We start from the raw sequence: 13,781 nt of genomic DNA on the forward strand, positions 1-13,781 counted from the left end.
GCCCCGGTTCTTTGTTGATGAAAAGGAAGATGAAATTACTCCCGAGGATGTCCAAATGGCCGAGGAGGCGGGCCTTATCAAGCCCCCAACAAAGCCATGAGTCTACTGGCTTGGAACTGTCGGGGCATGAGGGGAGAACCGACAGTTCGTGCTCTACGTCTCCTCGTTCGGAAGCACCGGCCTAGTATGATTTTTATTTCTGAAACAAAGTCTAGCTCCAGACACTGCAGTAAGATAGCACAACGGTGCAACCTCGATGGCATCTTCACAGTTGACTCCACAAACGCAACGGGCGGCCTCTGTTTGCTATGGAATACTGAACTCAAGGTAACAATTCTCAAGTCTTCTCCTCATTATATCCATGCTTCAATTGAACATCATGTGCTACCTACCACATGGATCCTCACAGCAGTTTATGGCCCTCCATACATGCACGCAAAACTAGCTTTTTGGACTGAATTAACTGATATTGCCAATTCTATTAATAGTCCTTGGCTGATTGTGGGGGATTTTAATGAAATTTGTGCTTGTGCGCACCCGAATTTAATCTCGTCGGGGCACGCATGCGCGCGCCTAAGCAAACGCGGCTTGGGAGTGTCCGCCTTCCCGGGGACGCGCGACGGATGCACGTGAGAAGGAGTCGCCACTTGCCACTTTACGACCCGAAGGTCGAGGGCCGGCAAGTTACCCGGGTCTAGGGGTACGGGGTACACCTAAATGCTAAGGCAATGGTCGTACGGAACCGAAAATTCCGAATTCGGGGGTTCTATTAAGTGCGGGCCTATATCTCGCACGCCCTTTTGGTACTCTAGCTTGCTAGGCTTGCCGTTTTGTTTATTTACCGCGTGAATTAGAGTTGCGCTCGACTCGCCCGTTTTGACACCGTAAATTCGATGAATTGATCAAGTTGGGCCAAGAGTCCGAAAGATGAGTAGGCTTATGCGTCGAGGAATCGGTTCACTATCTTAGAGTTACAGTTCATCCAACCGTGATGGTCGATTCCCTGCGTGAACCGAAACTGCGAGTACCCAAGCTTACTCACCCTTAGGTGGCGATAGACCAACTTGACTGGTTCGACACTCGGACCTCTCGCTCGCCGATCGGGGATCCTTACAATTGAATGAATGAATACACAAATAAAGTTCTCGCAATGTTCTCTCAACTAATTATAAGGTATAACTGAATAAGTAAATGGATCCCGATCGGTTTGCATTGGGCCAATATTCCGCTCCAGCTTACCGAGTATTTTGGAATAACCGATGAATAAATTAAGGCAACGCGGGCTCGAAGAGCCGGGGGTCGGGTCCGATCGATCCAACGGTCTTTGGGAGAACCGGTCGGTTCTCACTGTATCCGATGGACCAATCGAGCTCCCGGGTGATATCTAAACCCGTTTTACGCACTCAAGCCAAATCCGCCTTCCACATAGGCCGCATTCGGAGTGTGACGGTGAATCGAGGCTAGATCCCATTCCGCACTCGGGTTGCACGCTCTCGGTGAGTTAAGAGGCGTTGGACCTCGTGTTCGGTGATTTGGGGCGTTGGACCCCGTGCAACACGTGACCTATGGGTTCGGGCCCGAACCGCAATAAATTATCATATGCAACGACAAAACAGAAAAAAACTAATAAAAAAACTGACACAATACAGGCAATAACTGACAACCGTCGGTGGATACAGACAAGTGGTGTATTAAGTCGACTGTACGTGATTTAATCAGTTATTAATCGGGGTTGATTAGCAAACAATGTAACTAGCCTAGACAAACATAGATGGTGGATTATAATGGGGTTCTAAGCCAATTACATACGTGTGTTTGTTTTAAGACTCTTATTCAGTTAAGTGTCACTGCGGTTTCACCGAATTAGCCAAACTCGTATTTTGACTCTAGATTGGAATTTATCATTCCGCCTATCCATTATCTAGGGTTTGATTAGGTCGGGTATATGATTAGTCCGGTTCCTTGTGTTTTGTAATTGAAATAACATGCTCCCCACCAAATCTACGATAGGAAGATAGAAACGCCGAAAGTGGACGGAATGGGCCGTGCGAATGAGACTCGTACCCGGATGGGTAGCCCTTTTTCGTCCATAGATCGAGGCATTTCCGGCTCCCTAACCCTAGGGTATCGGTGAATCACGGAATGACGATTATGCCCTTGGATAATGAAATTTCAATGTTCATGTATAAATTGGAGACCGCGTCACACGAAGGAGCCTAAGAAGAACTCTCGTGCCCCGACTCGGGCCCGGACTCGAGTCATGGCACGTGAGTACTCCCTAGACATCAATTCTATTCGTGTTACACGACTCGGTATTTTGAAATTGTAGGCTTTTCAAGGAAAAGGGCATCCCCGCCGTTCCATGAACCATCGATGCGTTTACGACTTAATAATCAATTTGTCCAATTATTTAGTCCAAATGATTTGATTAACCGAATGACACGTCTCGTTTATCCCATTTGTGAGATTCTTCGATATTTATTATTTCATGTCTCGATTATGGTTTTGGCGGGTGATATCAGGGTCTAACATGTGGAATAAGTAATAAGCGTATAGACAACAATTAAAGGGAAGCGTAATCACAAACAATTCCAAGGATCGACTTTGGAATGATGGAGAGGCCAACCGAGACTCCCAAAGGGTCACGGGTGATTCGGCCACCTTTCGAGGGGGAATGGCCGAATACTCCTTGACCCGATTCGAGTTTCGGTGGGTCTTTCACACCGTTCCTAATCGTCCCTCGCATGTAACAAATAACACATACGTGATAATAACACACATTTTACTAAATCGACGTCGACACGATCCCGATCCGCACAAATGAACATGTGAGACACTCAAAGAACATCATATACACAAAATCAACAAACAACATTGGCTCATTTCATGATAATCTTAGGAATAATGCACGGGAGACACACGGCATCACGAAGCTAAGAGCCCCAAGGCTTCGGGTGGGTCAAGGGACCTCTCGGCCCCCTTGCAAGGGTGGCGGCCATGAGCTTCCCTTGACACAACCGACTCTCTTTTGGGTCTCTCACGCCTAGATGCCGAGTCTTCCCGTCATGCACGTATATTGTGGTCACGGTTAGAGACAAAGAAGTGTAGGGAGCAACGAATTTCGGGGCGGAAGAACTTCCCGTGCGTCCGTGAGGGGCAAGGGGACTCTCGGCCACCCCTTTGGGGGGGGGGGGGGTGGCCGTGAGTTCCCGTGACCCTTATGGACCACGAGGGGCTCTCCAACCTCGAAATAGACCGTCTCCCATCATAGCATGCATACTCATACGACGTTCGGACGTGACAAAGGAAACAAAACGAAAAAAAACATGTGACGATGCATGGATTTGCATGGCAATATGGATCCGAGAGAAAAAAAAAAAAGACTTTCACGCATTCGCCCCTTTGAAACGCACGGACACCTCATACAAGCAAAGATCGGAGGTCCTAGCTTATCTAAGTTGAAGATGTGTGTTACCTAACCTCAATGCACGAGGAAAAGAGTCGGGGAAGCGGCCGTGGGAGTCGCAAGACTCAGATAGGACGTTACGGGTGAGTGACCCGAATGAAAGCAGCCGCAGCAGTCTGTGGAAGAACGGGTCGGTACGCGAACTCCGGGCACGGCACGGTGCAAGGTCGGGCTCGTTGGACTCCTAAGAGACGGATCTACACGACCATGGGCAGACCCGAACGTGCCAAGGCCTGAACAAACCCGAAAATGTGAGATAAAGTTCGGTAAAAGTTGAGTGAACCCGGTAAAGGAGAAACGGATGAAACGATGGTTGTGCACGGTTGATCGGCCCGTGACCGTGACCACCTCTTCACGGGGGAGAGTGAGGGTTGTGAGGAACCCTTTGAACTTGATGGCACGACTCGCCGAAGTCGTGGGAAGAAATGGCACGTGGCTTGCTCGGTGTGCGCGGCTAGGGAAATCTCGGGACCCGAATGTTCTCACGGCTGGAACGGGGTGTTGGAGGCCTCAAATCGAAAATCTAAGCCCGGAAATGGACTTAGGGGATGGGAAATATGTAGGCTAGGATGTTTGATGATTTTTGGCTTAAGTCGGGTCGGGTGGTTATCGGAATACCGGGTGGTTTTCCAGCGATTTTAGCCGGTTTTGGCCTTGGCATGGGCTGAACGAAAGTGAGGGAGAGGGCTGAAGCTTGAGAGGTTTTTGGAGAGAGATTGGCTTGAGAGAGAAGGAGAATGGAGAAGTGATTAGGTTGATGAGGCTTAGGGTTTATAAAGGGAGGCTTAATGGCTTGTTTAAGTGAAGTTAAGTGTGGTTTAGGGAGGGGAAATGGGCTGCCGAAATTTGAAGAGTGATTAGGGAGGGGAAATGGTCACTTAGAGTGTGGGGGAAGCAAAGGGGAGTGATGGGTGTGATAGGAAGTGATGGATGGATGTAAGTGTGTAAGAGGAAGTGATGGGTGTAACAGCCAAAAATTCAAATTGTGTGGAGGGGGAGCCTTGGAGCCGCCGGCCATGGGAGGGGGAGCCGCGGCTTGGGCCGTCCAATCAGAGCCGAGGGTTGAGCCGTGGCTTGGGGTTGAGCCGCGGCTTGATGGCTTGGCTTGGCTAGGCTGTGGGTCCCATTCGATTGAGAGAAAAGCCGGGAAACGCTTAAAACTTGATTGAACGCGCGTCCGATCTCTGATGTCCGATTAATTTGAAGATTTAGAATGCTTGAATGACGAGGGTTTGAATGAGCCTAATATCGCCATGCGTCGTGTGAACGAACGTTCGGGCGACTCGGCGCCTCGGGAGTCGGTTTTGCCCTGTTTGGACGTTTGGAGCGGAGTTTAGCATCCCCCGATCCCCGATTGCTCTTTGTGCATCCTAGCACTCGTTTTGGCGACCCTTTTGCCCCGCGAGGGATCGTTGGCCCGTCGCCCTCGGTCGGGGACCGTTGGCCCGGGAAGGCCTAGGGACTTGTGACCGGGATTTTCTCAATGTTCCCTGAATGTCTTGAGGTGTTCGGGGCTCGTTGTGAGGTGCTCGGGGACCGTTGTGATCTCTGTTCTTCGTGGACGTGCCCCGAAGGCTCGCCGGGAGACATTCATGACCACTGAAACGTCCCTCGGGAAGCCGAGTCGGGTTCCGGAAGGTCATCTGACGCTTGTTCCCCGACTTTGATGGTCCCTGGGTGCCTGTAGGCCCGCTTTGAGGGGCCGTTTGCTTGTCAGTGGAGCGGGCCCCAGGAGCTCTGTTAGAAAAGGCGTCCGTGGGGGATCGGGGTGTCCCGGCTTAAGCAGGATGCCCCGGAAATGCGCCCGAACGTTTCGTTGGTCACTTTGGCACTGAGGGGGATTTTTGAAACCCCATATTGGGCACCTTTCGGTGCTTCGGTGGCTCGGTGATGAATAGTGCCACAGTGCCAGCTCCGTTGTTTTCGGGATTTCTCGTTCGTTTGTTCTTCCGACTGCTCTCTTCCGCCTTTCTCAGTGGATCGTGCTCTTCTCCCGTTGCTCATGACCCCGTGTCCGCCTATTTGCCTCTGATCGCCGGGTGATGAATAGTGTCCCGGGCTTCGGTCGGGAATCCTCGTGTGGGAAGCCGGTGGGCCAAAATGGGGTGCTGACAGCTTGCCCCTCTTTGGTTGCATGCTCGGTTAGAGGATGTAGCCAAAGACCATGAGAGGCACCCCTTTTTGGTCCCAGCGACCACTCTGTTGCAGCTTCCCCATGGCTGCTCACGCCTTGCTTGGATACATTAGGATATTGTGCTGGAAATTAGAACCGGGATGGACCCGAAGGATACCGGGATGGACCCGAATGCAGATGAGCCAAGATAGACCTGAATGATCGGGATAGACCCGAATGCTTGAACCAGGATAGACCTGAATGACCGGGATAGACCCGAATGCATGAACCAGGATAGACCGGAATGACCGGGATAGACCCGAATGCATGAACCAGGATAGATCCGAATGACCGGGATAGACCCGAATGCATGAACCAGGATAGATCCGAATGGCCGGGATAGACCCGAATGCATGAACCAGGATAGACCTGAATGACCGGGATAGACCCGAATGCATGAGCTAGGATAGACCTGAATGACTGGGATAGACCCGAATGCATGAACCAGGATAGACCTGAATGACCGGAATTTTGACCGAAGGGATCCTGAGTGACCGGGATTTAGACCAGAAGAATCCGAACGGGTGGAAATTAGGTCGAATGAGCCCGAACGATCGAGAAGACCTGAGTGACCGGAATTTAGACTGGGAGGACCTGAATGATCGAAAGGAGCTGAATGGGACCAGGATGGACCTGAATGACCGGGATGGACCCGAATGCAGACCAGGGTGGACCTGAATGACCGAAAGGAGCTAAATGGGACCAGGATGGACCTGAATGACCGGGATGGACCCGAATGCAGACCAGGATGGACCCGAATGACCGGGATGGACCCGAATGACCGGGATGGACCCGAATGATCGGGATGGACCCGAATGTGACTGGGATGGACCTGAATGACGGGGATGGACCCGAATATGACCGGAATTTAGGCCGGAAGACGCTATGTGACGTGGCTCGATCGAGATTGGGTTCGAACTGCCTTATGTGCGGTGACTGATAGTGATCTCCCGTCGTTTGTTCTTCTTTCAGCATTATTGACCTAGGTGGCGTGGGGCATTCCCTGACGATTTTCGGCGTCCCAGGAGCATGGTTTGCCGCATGAGGCAGATGCGAATCCGTCAACGGGGAGCGTCCCTTGGGATTCCTGATCTTACCTGCACAGGGGAAAGAGAAGCCCGCAAAGGATGTCAGCCGCGCGAAATCGTTTAGACTACGACGCGTAAAGGAATCTATGTCAAGATGTGTTGGGGACACGATATCGGTGGCCATTTGGAAGGCGGCCGTGTCCCTATTGGAGAATAGCTTTTCTGAGACGGATAATCCGTGGAATTATGTGCATAAAGGTAATGGGAAGGATCTTGCGAGATCCTCCAAATCAAGGATACATCGATTCGACCCCATTCCAGGGCGAGTCTCGAGCCTGGAGAGTCGAAGAGAGTTTGCTTGCGTCGGAAAATGCCTAACCACTACTCGGTGCAGCTTCACGGAGGAGTGTTGCCATTCTTTCGTGGTCGAGCCGAAATTGCCCCTAACTTTTGCCTAGGTCGCAAAATGCGTGATGACCTAGCGGGGTGTTTTATTTGATTTTTTCTCACATAAATGCTCACCTTTTGCGGCGGTTCCCCGTGTTCGGGTGAGACCGCACCCCTCGGGTCCTCTAACTTTTGCCTAGGCCGCCTCGAAGAGGTTTTCGACCTAGCGAGGAAATGATTTATGCTCTCCTTTTGCCGCGACTCCCCTTTGTGGGATTTTAAGTCGTGCCACTCATTCCCTAGCTTTTGCCTAAGCCGCCTCGAAGAGGTTTTCGACCTAGCGGGAAAGTTTGTTTTTTTCTCTCAAGAAAGCTTAATATTGGACAAATGGTGAGAGTTGGTGCTCATTTACAGAAACAGAAATGTCTTACAATAGATACGGGCACGGAGCCCGGGGGATAAAAAATATACAAGCGCTCACGGATAGTACTTCTTGAGTCAGCGTTGACGGGGAGGGCGTTTTCGATGCCGTCCATATCGCTTAGAATGATTGCTTCTCCGGAGAAAACCTCTTTGACGACGAAGGGGCCGTCGTATTTGTACGAGAACTTCCCTCGAGAGTCCGGCGTGACGTGTAGGACTTTCCTCAAAACGAGGTCGCCGGGGCTAAAGTCGGGGTGGCGGACTCTTGCGTTAAAGGCTCGAGCCATTCTTTGCTGGTAACACTGTCCGTGGCATAGCGCCTTCAGCCTCCTTTCATCAATGAGGTTCAGTTGCTCGTATCGCTGTTTTGCCCACTCCGCTTCTGCAAGTTCGGCCTCGGCAAGAATCCTCATGGAAGGGATCTCCACTTCGATTGGGAGGACGGCCTCCATGCCATAGACTAGGGAGTACGGGGTTGCCCCAGTTGAGGTTCGTATGGATGTCCGGTATGCCAAAAGCGCGTAGGGGAGCATTTCGTGCCAATCCTTATAGTTCACTGTCATTTTCTCGATGATCTTTTTGATGTTCTTATTTGCCGCTTCCACCGCACCGTTCATTTGGGGACGGTACGGGGTGGAGTTGCGGTGTCGGATTTTGAATTGTGCACAGAGCTCATTGATAACCTTGTTGTTTAGGTTCTTGGCATTGTCCGTAATGATCGTGGCGGGGACTCCGTACCGGGCGATGACATCGCGTTTGAGAAAACGGGCTACAGCTTTTGCAGTGACCGACGCAAGGGTGATGGCTTCGATCCATTTGGTGAAGTAATCGATCGCCACCAAAATGAACATATGCCCGTTAGATGCTTTGGGGTTGATCGGGCCAATCACATCCATTCCCCACATCGAAAAAAGCCATGGTGCTGTCATGGGGCGTAGCTCGTTGGGGGGCGCTTTGATCAGATCAGCGTAGACTTGACATCGGTGGCAGTGCCTGACGTGCTTCACGCAGTCAGTCTCCATGGTGGACCAATAATAGCCTAAGCGCATGATCTTCTTGGCGAGCATAAGGCCGTTCATGTGGGGCCCACAGTTTCCTCCATGTACCTCCTCCATGAGGCACCGTGACTCGTGCTCGTCAATGCATCGGATTAGCGTGGAATCAAAGGAACGGCGATATAGTATCTCGCCTCTCAGAAAGTAGTGCATCGCAAGGCCCCTGAGCGTCTTTCGATCGCGGCGGTCGGCACATGGGGGATAATGGCCCGTTTGCAAGAAATTCTTGATGTCCTCATACCACAGCTTCGCTTCGGGCGCTTCGATCGCGTTGCAGTGGGCCGGGCGTTTGGCCACTTCGATTTCGAGCGGTTCGACGACATTCCCCTCCGAAATACTCGCCATGGACGCAAGTGTCGCAAGTGTGTCGGCGAACTGATTCTTTGTGCGTGGAGTGTAGGTGAACGAGATTTTCTCGAAATTCTTCGCCAATTCCTCAAGGTATTCGTGATACGGGACTAACTTTACATCTTTCGTCTTCCATTGCCCCAACGTTTGGAAGATTGTGAGTATGGAATCACCGAACACCTCTAACTCCTTCACCTTGAAATCAATCGCCGCTTGCAAACCGAGAATGCACGCCTCGTACTCGGCTACGTTGTTGGTACAGGAGAAATCCACTTTCGCCGCGACCGGGTAATGGCGCCCATCCGGGGATATCAAAACTGCCCCAACTCCGGATCCCACGGAATTGACGGCCCCGTCAAAATACATTTTCCATGTCGGTTCCTCTTTCGCTTCATCCACCTGGAGGATTCCTTCATCCGGAAAGTCTGTGTTAATTGGCGTGTCGTCATCGACCGGGAATTCTACTAGGTGATCGGCAATCGCTTGCCCCTTGACGAACGTGCGAGGCACGTACTCTATGTCGTATTCCGTTAACTGACAGCGCCATTTTGCGATGTTCCTCATGGAGGAGGGGCTATCGAGCAAGTACCGCAAGGGGTCCGCTTTTGACAATAAGCGGATCGTGAGGTAGAGCGTGTACTGTCGGAGTCTTTGCATGACCCACACCAACGCGCAACACATCTTTGCAATCTCCGGGTAGTTGGATTCCCCTTCGGTGAACTTCCTGCTCAAGTAGTATATCGCCCTTTCCGTGCGCGTTGACTCGTCTTCTTGCTCCAGCATGCACCCTAAGGACTGTCGGCGCACTGTGAGGTACAAAATGAGGGGCTGGCTCGGCACGGGTGGTACCAATATCGGCGGCTGAATTATGTAGGCCTTGATGGTGTCAAAAGCCTTTTGGCACTCATGGTCCCATTCCATTGCCGCATTTTTGCGGAGCAAGCGTAAGAGAGGTTGGCACTTATCTGTCAAGTTCGCAATGAAGCGTGCGATGTAATTCAGTTGCCCCAAGAAACCGCGCACCTCTCGGACCGTCAACGGCGGGGGAAGTGCTTTCATCGCCTTGACTTTATCCGGGTCCACTTCGATACCGCGCTCACTGACCACGAATCCGAGTAGTTTTCCTGACCGAGCGTCGAACGTGCACTTTGCCGGATTGAGCCGGAGTTTGTATTCTTTTAGGCGGTCGAAAAGGCGCTTCAGGTTGACGAGGTGATCTTCTCCTTCTTTGGATTTGGCGATCATGTCGTCGACATACACCTCGACTTCCTTGTGCATCATGTCGTGGAATAGTGTGACCATAGCCCTCTGATAAGTTGCCCCCACATTCTTGAGGCCGAAAGGCATAACGCGGTAGCAAAAGGTTCCCCACATCGTAGTGAACGTTGTCTTGAGTTTGTCCTTCTCGGCCATCCGGATCTGATTGTATCCGGAGAAGCCGTCCATGAAAGAGAATTGGGCGTGGCGCGCCGTATTGTCGACTAGGACGTCGATGTGCGGCAAGGGGAAATTGTCTTTAGGGCTGGCCTTATTGAGATCTCGGTAGTCGACGCAGACTCGGACCCTTCCGTCCTTCTTTTCCACTGGCACAATGTTCGCCACCCATTCGGAATAATTGCAGACCTCGAGGAACCCCGCGTTGATCTGCTTGACGACTTCCTCCTTGATGCGGAGGAGAAGGCTAGCCCGTTGTCGTCGCAACTGTTGCCGTTTGGGTGGGAATTTCTCGGTGTCGAGCGGGAGAAAGTGTTCGACTATCGAGGGGTCTAAGCCTGGCATATCGGCGTAAGACCAGGCGAAGACCTCCTGATATTCCTTCAGGAAGTCGATCATCCGAGTTCGCTGTGTGGGGTCGAGAGCTGTCCCAATCTTCAAGGTGCGAGGCTCTTCTTCGGTGCCCACGTTGATCTCCTCCGTTGGCTCGACCGAGGTGATTTGATGGTCTTCGAGGCGACGCAAACTCTCTTCTATCTCGGGCACTTGACCGTCCTCGGGGAGCCCTTCCCCAAAGTATACGGGTTGGGGCTCACCGAGTTGCTCTCGGGATAGGTTCGTATCGAAGCGTCGAGGATTTGGATTCGAGTGGAGCCTGGAAATTCGAGAGAATCGTCTTAGAAAGTTTATAATGCTGCGAAGTAGAGAATAGGAGAGGGAGAAAGAATGCAAAAGAATTCAAAAAATGCGTGAGAGATTTCATTGATGTTGCGAACAAGAAGCCATAATAGAAACCCCTCTCCCGTCGTGTGGCGCATGGCTATGCCGACACGTGGGGAACATCTTATACATAGATAAGCCTTACACATCGGCAATCACAGCCGAGTAGCGCGAGACTGAGGTCCAGTTGTTCAGCTCCTCGTTTTCCTGCGCCAAGCGGATGTGAACCCCTGAAGGAATGTCCTCGGTGACGGTGTACACGGCTGACGAAGCAGCAGGAGTGTCATCGGAGTCCGAGGAAGGGCCGTCAAGGGTGCCTCCTATGATGCGTGAAGGCCCGGGGAAGAAATGAGATAGTGGGGGGACTGGAGTGCCCCTGTTGAGTCTCCCGTAGTATGCAGCGAGGCGATGAAGATGGTTGCCCTTGCGGGCCTCGATGATCTCATGACAGGAGGGGCGAAAGCCGAGTCCCCTCCTGTGTTTGTACTCCTCGATCTCAATGGGGCGGTTGATCCCTTGTCCGCGTGCCCCAATGCCGGTGCCGGGAATATAATTGTTGCGCAGGAGAACCTTCCCTATCATGCGGTCGGCACGGGATGGTCCACTCTCTCTGTAGTCTCGGATGACGGAGATGGTTTCGAATGAGTGGAACGGGAGGTTTTCATCGTCCCCAATGCTGATGTAGGGCACCGCCGTCTCCTTGTAGATGGCGTAATCCTCCTCTCCTTTCACGGTGATGAGCTTCTCTTCGACGATGAACTTTAGCCGTTGGTGCAGGGAAGAGGGGACGGCGCCGGCCGAGTGGATCCAAGGCCTCCCGAGCAGCAGGCTGAACGCGTTCGGGATGTCGAGCACCTGGAATGTGATGCTAAACGAGCACGGGCCAACGTCTATGAGGAGGTCGATCTCTCCGTTCACCTCCCTGCGAGAGCCATCGAAAGCTCGGACCGCTGTTTTGCTTGGGCGGACTCGGTTAAGATCCACATTCATCTGTTTGAGGGTGGTCACCGGGCAAACGTTGAGGGCGGACCCGTTGTCAATCATGACCCGGCCGATGATGTAATTGTTGCACTTGCAGACAATGTGCAATGCCCGTGAATGTGACCAACCCTCGGACGGGAGCTCGTCGTCCGAGAACGAGATAGTGTTGGAAAAGATGGACCCGATCGTCTCCTCTATCCTGTCTGGGGGCGTTTCCTTCGACACTTGTGCCGCGGTCAGTACCCGGAGGAGGGCCTCTCGGTGAGGTTCCGAGCCGAGGTGGAGGGCAAGCAATGAGATGTGGGCCGGGGATTTGGCCATTTGTTCGACCACCTTGTATTCGCTTGCCTTCACGATCTTCATGAAAGCTTCGGCTTCCTCCTCGGACACCTTCTTGGACGGGAAAGGTGAGCTTTCGGGCGTCGCCCCGTCTTCAACAGCGGGCGCTTTCCCTTTGTCCTTGGCCGTCGGGCTCTCATATACCCGTCCCAAGCATGTTATCCCCATGACACCGAATTACCGTTCGACGCTCCCAATGCTTCCTTCGTAGGTCCAGGGGACCTTGCTATCTGAGTACAGCCCTTGAGCGGGGACGTCAAGGACGAACAGGGCCGGGGAGGCCTCGTGCCCCGTGAACCCGACCGTGAATTCTTCGGGAGTGTAGTTGATCACGAAGGGAGGGGGATTCTCCTGCGCTTCTTCGTCTTTCTCCGGGACGCATATAGAGATCATGTTGATGGATGGCCCCGAGCTCGGCCTATGGTCCGGTAGGGGGTTGGCCTGCACATTTGGAGGTCTGACAGCGTTGAAAGTGAGTCGGTTGCTATCGATCCTCGTTTGAATTTCGTCCCTCAGCCTCCAACAATTGTCGAGAGTGTGCCCCGGCGCACCCTGATGATATTCGCAGCGCTTGGATTGATCCTGGATGGAGGGGTCGAAGTTCGGGCTCGGGGATATTGGCTGAATCTGATCCCCCGCCAAGAGTTGCCGATATATGTGAGAGAGAGGAGCGGGTAGAGGTGTGTACTGTCTGCGCGGTCGGTGTTGTGAGGTGCCGACCGGTGGACCCTGTGAGGTGGGGTTCTGTTGTGCCGGTGGAGGGGCTCTCGACACCGGCGGCCTAGGTTGAGGGGACTGAGCTGACGCGGGCGCGTAGGGGTCGTATGATTGCGAGGTCGCTGTTGGCGGGACCGGCGGAGCCGAATAATAGAGCGGTTGAGGTTGGTGCTGTGGAGGTGGAGGGAAGTATGTAGGAGCGGCAGTCGGTGTGGCCGTGAGATCTACTGAATACTGCTGAGACGCTCGATGTGCCGTATTGACGGTGTTAACCGAGACTTCCTTTCCTCTCCTCCCGCCGGAAGATGGGGACATTGCGGGAGCCTTCTTCGATGGCTCCTCCCTTTGGTCGGCGGGGCCTTCCATTCTTCCGAGCTTGATCCCCAAATCAAGCTTTTTCCCAGCCTCGATGAGGTCGGAGAATGAGGAAGTGTGGGCCAATAAGTGCGAATAATATATCCCTCTCAACGTGGAGTGAAACAGTTGAACCTGTTGCGCCTCGCTGATCGGAGGGATGTGCTTTGCTGCTTGGGCACGCCACTTGGCAGCGTATTCCTCGAACCTTTGGCCCCGCGCCATTTCTTTTGTGCTCAGCTCTAGAAGTGTGGGAGGCGTCTCCGTGCAGTATCGGTATTGGTCGATAAACTTCCGAGAGAGGTCCTCCCACGTCGGAATGTCCTCGGCCTTTAGTGACATGAACCAATCGAGAG

General features: G+C 52.7%; 1 protein-coding gene across 1 annotated transcript; it reads right to left on the reverse strand.

The window, feature by feature from the left end:
• Positions 1-337: 337 nt before the first annotated feature.
• Positions 338-9,801, reverse strand: LOC116200461. Its single transcript, XM_031531309.1, has 2 exons — positions 8,584-9,801; positions 338-388 (listed from the first exon to the last, which is right to left on the reverse strand). The coding sequence occupies exons 1-2, from the start codon at positions 9,799-9,801 to the stop codon at positions 338-340; spliced, it is 1,269 nt and encodes a 422-aa protein (XP_031387169.1).
• Between the last annotated feature and the right edge of the window lie 3,980 nt (positions 9,802-13,781).

This window comes from Punica granatum, chromosome 3 (assembly GCF_007655135.1).
Source record: "Punica granatum isolate Tunisia-2019 chromosome 3, ASM765513v2, whole genome shotgun sequence".
Lineage (NCBI taxonomy): Eukaryota > Viridiplantae > Streptophyta > Magnoliopsida > Myrtales > Lythraceae > Punica > Punica granatum.

What these genes read in the sequence shown, in the direction of transcription:
- LOC116200461 (XM_031531309.1), bottom strand. Translation starts at nt 9,801, where the DNA reads ATGGAATGGGACCATGAGTGCCAAAAGGCTTTTGACACCATCAAGGCC. An exon ending in CACGGTGCCTCATGGAGGAG is followed by an intron (nt 389 to 8,583) that starts GTACATGGAGGA and finishes TCCATGTGGTAG; the next exon opens with GTAGCACATGATGTTCAATT.